The sequence below is a fragment of the Bison bison genome, unplaced genomic scaffold, assembly GCF_000754665.1.
Source record: "Bison bison bison isolate TAMUID 2011002044 unplaced genomic scaffold, Bison_UMD1.0 scf7180017864170, whole genome shotgun sequence".
NCBI classification, from domain to species: domain Eukaryota; kingdom Metazoa; phylum Chordata; class Mammalia; order Artiodactyla; family Bovidae; genus Bison; species Bison bison.
Genome location: NW_011494742.1, coordinates 1,095,706 through 1,106,158, shown reverse-complemented (window position 1 = coordinate 1,106,158; position 10,453 = coordinate 1,095,706). Strand labels below are relative to the sequence as shown.

General features: G+C 44.8%; 1 protein-coding gene across 3 annotated transcripts in view; it reads left to right on the top strand.

Annotated features, from left to right (window-relative positions):
• The window catches only part of SLC14A2 (solute carrier family 14 (urea transporter), member 2), a 70,406-nt gene that overhangs the window by 39,552 nt on the left and 20,401 nt on the right, over positions 1-10,453 (top strand). Inside the window, exons 10-11 of one of the 3 annotated variants that reach the window (XM_010842031.1) lie at positions 3,222-3,242; positions 3,947-3,973. The exons of the other annotated variants lie outside the window; for them this stretch is intronic. Coding sequence (XP_010840333.1) covers positions 3,222-3,242; positions 3,947-3,973 — 48 coding nt within the window. The remainder of the gene's footprint in view (positions 1-3,221; positions 3,243-3,946; positions 3,974-10,453) is intronic. 3 annotated transcript variants of the gene reach the window in all.

Below are 10,453 nucleotides of genomic sequence, written 5' to 3'. Positions count from 1 at the left end.
GGAATGATGCTAAAGCTGAAACTCCAGTACTTTGGCCACCTCATGCGAAGAGTTGACTCGTTGGAAAAGACTCTGATGCTGGGAGGGATTGGGGGCAGGAGGAGAAGGGGACGACAGAGGATGAGATGGCTGGATGGCATCACCGACTCAATGGACGTGAGTCTGAGTGAACTCCGGGAGTTGGTGATGGACAGGGAGGCCTGGCGTGCTGCGATTCATGGGGTCGCAAAGAGTCGGACACAACTGAGCCACTGATCTGATCTGATGTGTGGAGTTGGGGAGGGCGGGCTTTAGCAGAAGTGCTGTCTTAAACTCTTTTTTCCCTAACAAACCCCTTTCTCCCTCTCTCCACTGTCTCCTCCCTCTGACCTAGCCATCTCTCCCACCCATTTTCATCTTCTGTCCTACAACACTGACAAATTCTACTATCGTTGTGAAACAGTGTTGTTCTGCTGCATTTTTAAATGGTCAGTTTTAACTATCTCTCCAGTATCTTCTATGATAACTGACATAATCAAAATCTCTACTTCAAACAGGGAGCTTACTAGGAAATAATCCATTTTCTTTAGTTTTAAAATTTTATTGCCAGAATATTATTCATAATGTTCTTGTGGTAATTTGTATCTCTCCGGTTATCTGAGACTTTGTCTCCTTTTTCATTTCTAATCTTATGTAATTTTCTCTTTCCCTTAGGCTTGTGAGGGGCTCATTCATTTTATTGACTTTTTTCAAAGAAGCAGTTTAGAATTTATTTGTCCTTTTCTACTCATTTCGATTTGTTTTTGTTTCCTTTTCCTGTTTTCTTGTGGTTTATTTAAATGTTCTCTTCTCCTAATGTTTTTAAAATTAATATAAAATTCCCTTATTTTAGATCTTTGCCGTTTAACAACAAAGACATTTAAGTCTATTAATTTCCCTCAGTTACAGCTTTAGCTGTGTACTATAGGTTTTGGAATAAAGTGTTCTGTTTTCATCGGTTTTAAAAGTTTGTTATTTTACTTTTTATTTCTCTTTGAGGCAAGAATTTTTGAAGAATGTATTTCTTGATTTCCAGCACTTTAAACTTCTTGATGTTTTTCATTTTCAGCTTTCCATATCTACTTTTATAGGATTATGAGCAAAGAATATGGTTGGTACAATCTTTATTTTCAAATGTTATGCATTTTTCTTTGTAGCCAAGTATATGATTGATCTTGAACATACAAAATGCAGATTTTTTATCTGAAGGAAATGTATATTAAGTTGATTTATTAACTGCATCATTCAACTCTTCTATGCACTTATTTACTTTTAGTCTATAAATCTTAATTCTGAAAAGGGTTTATTAAAATTCAACTATAATTGTATCAGATCAGATCAGATCAACTTTTTTTGTATTTCTGAAATATTTGTCTCATATATTTAGCAGCTACATTGTTTGGTACCTATGGACTATAATCATACAGTATATGATTTTTATTTTTTATCTTAAATTTTATCTTTTACTACTACAGACTGCCCATTTTTATGCTCATTAATGCCTTTAACCAAATTCTGATTCAGTTGACATTGACACTGCTGAATCCACTTTCTTTCTGGTATTTCCTTATCCTTTTATTTTAAACTTTATCATTTCCTTTTAATTGTATCACTTTCTTTTAACTATTTCTGACCTCATTCACTCATTCATCCAGAAGACGTTGTATGAGGAACTATTTTAATATCACCTTGATAACAAACCAGGAAAGAATCAGACCATTTCCTGCCTTCAAGGAATTCACGTTATGGGGATTTGCCTGGCCATGTGAGTAATCTTACTTGAGAGGATGTCACCACAGACTGCCTGAGCCACATAAGGTCACAGCACCAGTTTCATGATTTTGAGTGGTGAATGAAATTTCTTGTTGGGTTAATCTTCTGTTTAGGAAAAGTATCAAGCATTATGTTAAGGGTTTCAGGAAAATGTCTATGCCTCTTCTCCTCTTGTTCTTTATCTTGTTATTACCTGCCTGCCCAAACACTCCCAGCTGTCCCTTCAGTTCAAGTTAAATGTAAACAGTTAAAATGTAAACTGTTAAAATGTAAACAGTCTTGGGAAGGTAACATAGTAAGCATGATCAATCACTTGCATCTTAGGTTGAAGGAGTCATTTCTGAGAATTGGTTGGATGAAAAAGGAGAGGAGAGTACAAAGGAAAAAAATGGTAGCACATTTTGAGAGTGTCTTTGGCAGGGGAGAGCATGCTGAGATGGGGCCAAGCTGGAGGAATGAGATATGGAGGGCCTCTGTTCCATGACGAACTGTTGTATTCGGCTTAGAGAAGAGAAGAAATGCCTGGGGCCATGACTGTGGAAGAAGTTGTCATTTTACTCAACAGTACTTCAGAGCATAGAATAAGGACCACTAGATGGAAGTGATAAGCAAACAGACATTGAACCAATGGAAAGGGATGCTTTTTCACAATGGAAGTTGCCTGAGAAATGGTTGTCCATTTCTGGGTGAAACTCTGGGTTCAGGAGAGGGGCAGGAGACCTATTAGAGATGCTTGCTTTTAGTAGGGGTAGACCAGATGACCGTGGCAGCCTCTCTTCCAATTTCAAGTTTCAGTGATACTATGGCCTTGAGTTCCTACAGAGAAATAAGGAGGAGGTATGATTAAGGTGGTAAAAAGTATGAACATGAAGACAAATATATCAAAAATATACCGTTGCTGCATTTATAGGTTTTCCTAGAGCTTGACCGGTTAGCCATTTGCTCAGTCTATCAAAATGCTCAATATGGCTACTTGTGTGGATGCAACCTGAGGGAGCAGCATCATTTAACTGTGCCTTTTCCTTGACTTTCTCATCTTTATCACTTTCCTCTCTCCAGGGATTCCTCTTCTGGTCAACCCTATAAGATCTGCCCATCAAGAAACTCAATCTTCTTACATCTGTGGCTACATCAAATCTGTGTGTTCTTTCTGTACGAGTCTTGAGCTTTGTCTCCTTGGGTCATAAATGTGGTAAGGGCCTGGGGACAACTATTAATATAATCTAAAACCAGCTAAGAGTTGGCAATTTCAGTGTGGTTTATTGATTTCCACTCAATAAACCACAGTCTCATCTGGCAACTTTAAAAGGCATTCACTTTTTAATATGAGATTTTTCAACTTACTTGGCTTTTCTTGCCTCTTGTGATTCAAAGAAAATAGAAGAATCTGTAGGAAACAATTCTATTCCTAGTGCAATTAGAATTCCAAGGCCCCAAGGGGGGGGCGGGGGGCATTGCTAGATAAGTCCTCTTATTATCTGTGAACTGGTAACTAGGAGCCACCAGCCCCTCCTCCACAGGCTGCTGAAACTGAATGAATCAAGGAAGTAACTCTCCAAGGAGCGTCTAGCTCAGCTTTCATTCATTCCACAGGAACTCTAGCCTTTTCCCTGGAGGAATCTGACCTCCCCAAGTCTGGCTCCTAGAGGTCAGTGCAGGCTCCTGCCCCTACAAAGTTGGAAATGCAGAGTTGAAGCCATGAGCATTATGAAGAAGATAGTTCTGAAGTAAATTCTGATTGACCAAGCCCACCAGGAGATAATAACCGGTACCCATAAATTATCTTGGGGATCCCCCAGTATCAAGCTGTGGCCTTTGGTGAGACCCTTTGGTGGCAAGCATCCACCCCAGTCTTCTGCTTTCCAGGAGCACTCAATTGCCCCTCCCTAACCTGGTGTGTGTGACAGACACCACTCATCTGAGGACGCAGCTCCATTTGGTTCCTGAGATGTGGGTGAATTTCCTGGATGGCTCCTCCCTCCTGAGTACTCATTTCCTGTCTTTTCTAATTGGTCATATGTTGTTCCTAGGTAGCATCTCCCTGTTACTTTCAGATGCATACGGGGCTGAAGTGAAGAATGCACCACTGGAAGTTCAGGAGTCTTCAGGAGAGGCCAGAGCAAGAGAGGGCACGAGGTGGGCCTCCTGAGTTTAGAGAACAGCAGGCTGGGGGACAAGGAGCGTGTCATCAGCAGATGGCCACAGGCCCTGAGCTTCAGCACCAGAGGAAGGCCCCCGTGTGGGAGCTGAGCTCCAGTCAGCTCCCCACCCCTCCCTGGAACGCGGGGCTCCCCCCGCTCGTCTCTTTGCTTTCCTTCCTCAGAAGGGCCCCCTCACCCTGTGATCAGGACCCCTCTCTGGCAGTTCCAAAACACCTGGCCTGCTGGAAAGGGGGCCTTTGACGTCAGCGGGGAGTTTGTCTACTCAGGTGTAGCTAATATCCTCGGTGTGAGTTCTGTTTCTGAACTTGGGCAGCCACCTCACACCCTGTCACTTGAGGGGGTGGGGGTGATACGCAGTTGCTGCTTGACCCTTCAGACTCACAAAGCCAAACAGAACATGTTTGTATTGGGCCTCCTTCCCAGACTCCAGCCCACCAGACCCCCCCAACCACCACCACGGCTGTCTGGGACCCGGGAGGGTGGCTTCCCTCATATATAGAGCTCAGAGTCCTTTCTGGAGACGGGGGTTAGGTTGTGCCCTCCTTACTCTGAAAGGGCCCACCAGGACCCGGTCAGCAGAGTCAGAAGGAGAAAAGGTCTAGAAATTTCCACAGAACCAGAAAGAAGGCATCTAGTATTAATTAGGCTGTGCAGAAATATCCATCTAGAAACAGATGGCAATAACATTCCTCGGCCTGTGCCCTGCCTGTGTGGGGGATTAAGGAAGTTCATTGAGGTGGGAAGGCAAATTGGCCCCTGAGGAGACGACACTTAGGTAATTGCCTTAAAGGCATATACTGGAGCAAGAATTCTAAGGAAAGGGGTGATTGAAGGTGATGCCTGAGGAAGGACAGAGAAACTACCTCCAGGCAGTCCAGGCTCTGCCCCTTTAAAGGAAACCTGCCTGATGGGGGCACCATGATGGCCAAGGCCAGTCTTCCCCAGGGAGTTTAGGAAAGTCAAAGAGTGAGCGTGCTGCAGGAAGAGCGCTCCTTTTCTCTCCTTCTTCTGCCATATGGTGCCCTTCCTCGAGTGGAAGCCAAGCACCAGGCATAAGGTGAGGAAACACAAGGGGAATTTATAGAAAGTCAGCCAGAGGATGAGCTGGCGGGCTGTGGGAACTGAAGAGGTTCAGTTTTAGGGAGAAGTCCAGCGCCTGAGTTGAGGACCAGAGACACCACCCAATTGGAAAGAAGTTTCTTCCCAAATCCCAGTGGTCTGGATTCCTCCAGACCTGTGCAAGAAATCCAAAGGAACTCAGGTAAGAGGTCTGGGGGAGAGAAATGAATCAGGTAGACCCTCTAGCTGGGCTTCCCAGGTGGCTCAGTGGTAAAGAATCCACCTGCCAATGCAAGAGACTCTGGTTCGATCCCTGGGTTGGGAAGATCCCCTACAGAAGGAAATGGCAACCCACTCTAGTATTCTTGCCTGGGAAATCCCATGGACAGAGGATTCTGGTGGGCTACAGTCCACGGAGTCACAAAGAGTCAGGCACGACTGAGCAACGGAACAACAACAGACCCCCTAGCCAATAGGGCCATCTGACTTTTCAAAGAAACAGAAAAAAGAAAGGTCAGTCTCTTTCTGTTCCTTTTCCTGCTGAGCTGCAGAAAGACAGTCCTGGGAATGGGGGCCCTTATTAAGAACTCCAGAGAGAGTTCAGATCCTGGAAGCTTCAAGCTGGAAGAGCTCTTAAATAATTCTATTAATAGTTCAAACCCCATGAGGAACCCCATGGCTTATCCAGGAAACTGTCCAGGTGATAAATGAGCCTGGTCAAAAGCCCAGGTGTCCTAACTCACAACACTGAGCTCTTCTTGCACATCTGGTGATGGATCTAAGTTAACCCATCAGCCTCAAATCCCCTTACCACCTACCTGTTTGCTGGATGAGCCTTCATATTTATCATCCTTTCCACAACTCTCCAACACACAGCTCTGACATCAGTGTGATTCCCAGGGCAGCCCCACGTTGAGCTGACTGTGAGATGCTAATGCGGTAGGTTTGAAAACCTTGTTCCCAAGAGTCCTCACCTGCTGCTTCCAGGGTGGAGGTACCTGGTCCAGAGGCACCTTAGCCTCTCACCTCAGGTCCTATACTCCTTCCACAGACATGCCAGTAGAACTAGAGCATCTCAGTATCCACAGACATCTTCATACAGCCCATCTCCTCAGTGGCCCTCTCTTTCATGGCCATCTGAGATTACTTTAGACATGTTCTGTGTAGCTACAGAGTGATGTTTCTGGAAGATAGGCAGCCATTCCATAAGGAACAATGTCTCAGGACACTGACATTATCTGATCAGAGAATGAACAATCTGGTATGGCATGTGATCTCCTCAAAACTAGTGCTGAAGGATGGGAGCCTCAGTGAACTTGCTGAGATTAGGCAATCCTGGGACTTGGAGAGCCTGTGGCCAGTCCTCTGCCTGCTTTCATGTACCCTTTCTCTCAGGCTTGTACAGCATCCACACTGTCCTTTAAAAGGGGAGGGGAAAATAAGTTTACTCTCAAGTGCCAACTATATCTAACTGGTATTGGTTGTCTGGAGATTTGTATTAGAAGGATTCTGAGGCTGTGTTGAAGCTTACTGGGAAAGAGGTCTATGATCAGTTAGCTGTGTTTGCCACAGACAATGCAGGGAAGAAGCGGCAGAGAAGGGAAACATTGCCATAAGAGAAAAAGCAGGTACACAACAGCCCAGAATTTTCTTGGCCTGTCACTGGATAACACAAATGTAATGGCACAGGTGGATTCTTTCTGTTTGTTTTTGGTAACTTTTGTTACTCCTTTTAGGATATGAAATACTTCGTAATTTTTTAAAATAAAAAGATCACAAGTCCATTGATATCATTTGCAAAGGTTCCAACAGTCTGTAAAACATCTATATTGCAGGAGTAAAGAATCAAAACCAGGAGATTAAAACATAGCTCTGTAACTAATCAGCTATTTGGCCTCAGGAAAGCTGCTTTTCTCTGGGCCTCAGTTTTGTTTTGTTTTGTTTGCTAATACCTAGATCCAAATTCTGGAGAAGGAAATGGCAACCCGCTCCAGTGTTCTTGCCTGGAGAATCCCATGGACAGAGGAGCCTGGTGGCCACAGTCCATGGGGTTGCAGAGTCAGACACGACTAAGTGACTAACACACACACAGACCGAAATTCACTTGGTTATTAAGGACTGATAGTTCCAAGTAGTTTCATTGGATTGTAAAATTTTCATGTACATTGTAACTATCAGTATAAAACTCCCCCGTGGCCCTAACTTCAAAAGATGGATCTAGAGTACCTTGTGCAAAGAAACAGAATGATCCGTTTGGCCATATAAATCAAGGATGGCTTCACGGAGGAAGTGGAACATAAACCAGATGATGAAGGCTGAACAGAAACTAGGCAAGAAGAGGCAGAGAGGGCCAGAGGCAAGGCCAGAATGCCAAGGCAGGGTGTGTGTTGGGCAGCAAAGGGTGAGTGGGACGATGAAATCAGCAATATTGTAAAACAGCTGGAAAGCTTGGCTGAGCAGTTTAGGCATTAATATACCCTTGGCAATAGGGAGCCATGGGGATTGTTGAGTGAGAGAGTCACGTAATGATATGCCTAATAACTGAAGCACAGAATGGATTGAAAGGAGGGAAATTAACAACACAGACACACGATTCTGAGGTGTGGCCTGGGTGTGAATAGGGGAAGGAGAGTGAAATCTCACGCAGAGGAAGGTCAGTCAGATGTTACCCCAGTTACTGATGGGGCGCTCTGACCTTCACACTCTCCTCAACCTCATTCATGAGGTTGTTATAAGGTTAAACGAGGTTGAAACAGGCACCAACTCATTTATGCTGGTTAATGTCTTCATGGAGTGAGACAGAGACTCCAAAGTTCCCCAGTTCCTCTAAGCCTTCCTCTCCGCTTCTATGAGGACGTGGCTACTAGAAGAAGAACTGGATCAGAGGGCTGGACTGGATATGCTGAAAAGCCTTTTCCAGTTAATGTTCAATGCCTCTGATAGTTAATAGAATGATCTTTGAAAATGTCAACTAAACACAACTTCACAGAAAAAGATAACACCTCATTTACCACCCACAAATGTCTGCATCACACATACACACACGGCAGCCTTGAAAATTACACATCACAGCGCAAAGCTCAACTTCTGCATGGGGAAACGTGTGCCCAAATCATGGCTGAAGTGTTATCCTGTAGCGCTGGATGTAGGAAAAAATCAAATTATATCCAATTGTTGCTTCAAAAAATATCCTTCTGGTGTAGTAGCTAGGAAATTGCCTCATGATGTTGTGGGAGTCTCTGCCACAGTAAGCTAGAGAAATAAGAGACCTAGGGATCTATGGAGAGATGATGAAAGGGTCTTTACAGTAGGTTCCAGATCCTCTGTACGTTGGGCATTGCTAGTGATAGATGGTCGGAGAAGACAATGGCACCCCACTCCAGTACTCTTGCCTGGAAAATCCCATGGACGGAGGAGCCTGGTGGGCTGCAGTCCATGGGGTTGCGAAGAGTCGGACTCGACTGAGCGACTTCATTTTCACTTTCACTTTCATGCATTGGAGAAGGAAATGGCAACCCATTCCAGAGTTCTTGCCTGGAGAATCCCAGGGACGGGGGAGCCTGGTGGGCTGCCGTCTATGGGGTCGTACAGAGTCAGACACAACTGGAGCGACTTAGCAGCAGCAGCAGCAGTGATAAATGGACAGCATTGGCCCACCTCCAGGAGGCAGGAAAACCTGTTCAAAACCTGAGAAAGACAGCTTGTAGAAAGTGTTCAGGTAGAGACTTGTTTGAGTAAAGGTTGATTATTAGTAAAATAGACTAGATCATTCTTCCCCTTCTGAAAGATGTCATATACGATTTGGGTTTGGTTTTTTTTCCCCCTCAAAGGAACTTTAGTAAGCTTCAAGCTTCAAAATTGTATCTGACAGGTGGGGTCTTCTGTACAATGACTTTTACCCCTGATATTTGAACAGATGGCATTTTCTGTGTGTTAGCAATCAGTAGACACATAGATACTATGGATACTACTCTCCAGGGGAAAAAAAAAAGTGCTTTTAAGCAAATCATTGTGGCTCATGACTGTTCTTTCCTTCTCTGAATCAATGAGAGGATAGCATCCCTGGACTCTTGCCTCTTAAGACACAAGATGCTGGCAATCCTTGAGGGCAGGGACTGTGCCCCTGAATTGGACAACCCCAGTATGATGCTACCTGCACTGGGACACTTAAAAGTCTGGTTAGAGAAGGAGCTAACAGCAGTCCCTATGCGAGGTGGGCACGCCGAGGAGTTACTCAGCTGCTAAGGTTTGCCTGCAGATTCTTGAGGACAGAGCTTCCCAGAACATGTGTAGTTGGGCCAAGAGAGCAAAGCCCTTGGTCCTCGAAGAAAACAGAGGGGGCCTGGCACGGCCCGAGTCCCCAGGATCAGGCCGTAAGCATCACCATCTGTTTGCTGCGCTGTGCCACACAGTGCTATTTTTTGTGTGCCATGATGTTAGGGGGAAAGCTGAAATAAACGCCCAAAGTGAGTCACTGTTAAAAAATTTTGTTCTTGGGCTTTAGAACACCCAGTCCCCCACCTTCCAAGCAGCTTGGTGGTTTTCAGCCACAGGGTATAACCTCTTGCTAACCAAAACAAATCTTATGGAGCAAGATTTCTGTCTCCAGTGGCCTGTTTCATGCTCTCTCATTAGCTGTGTTCTTCCATCCACTCATGAAGGATTTCTGGCCCTCTGATTGGTTGGTCACAGGCGGCCCATCACTTTATCACATCTATAAATTTCTCTCCAGGCAGTGCTGAAAACAGTCAGCTCTTGCCCATCAGTTTCCGAATCTCTACACACCTCAGCCATCACCATCGTGAAGCTGTGGAAGGCTCTCAATTTCAATATTTACCAAGCACTTAACATCTACAGTGAGATATATTATTTCTTTAATAGTTCATACCCTGCAATGGTGGTTCATACCCAGCCAATGGTGGTTCATTATACCAGTCAGAAATTAAAATGTCTAGGGTAATTATCCCTCATTAACATAGTCAACAAATACTTCTGAGTGCCTACAATATGCCAGGATCATGCTGGGTGCTGGGGATGCCAAGAAAAACCACTGTAAGGGGAAAAAATGGGCTGTCAAGGATCCTATGAGGGTGACAGACAGGAACACGAGGTAGGAGTGGGTGCTGGTATGTGTAAGCTGCCAGGCCTGGCCTGACATGAGGACCCACTCTGCCCAGAGCACAAGCTGTTCCAGGGACATGGCCTCCCCGAGGAGCCGGCTCCCTGATGTCAGCATTGCAAAGTTATTCTCCCCAGCATTTTGCGAGCATTAGTCTCATCATTTGGAGAAGGCAATGGCACCCCACTCCAGTACTCTTGCCTGGAAAATCCCATGGATGGATGAACCTGGAAGGCTACAGTCCATGGAGTCGCTGAGGGTCGGACACGACTGAGGGAATGCACTTTCACTTTTCACTTTCATGCATTGGAGAAGAAAATGG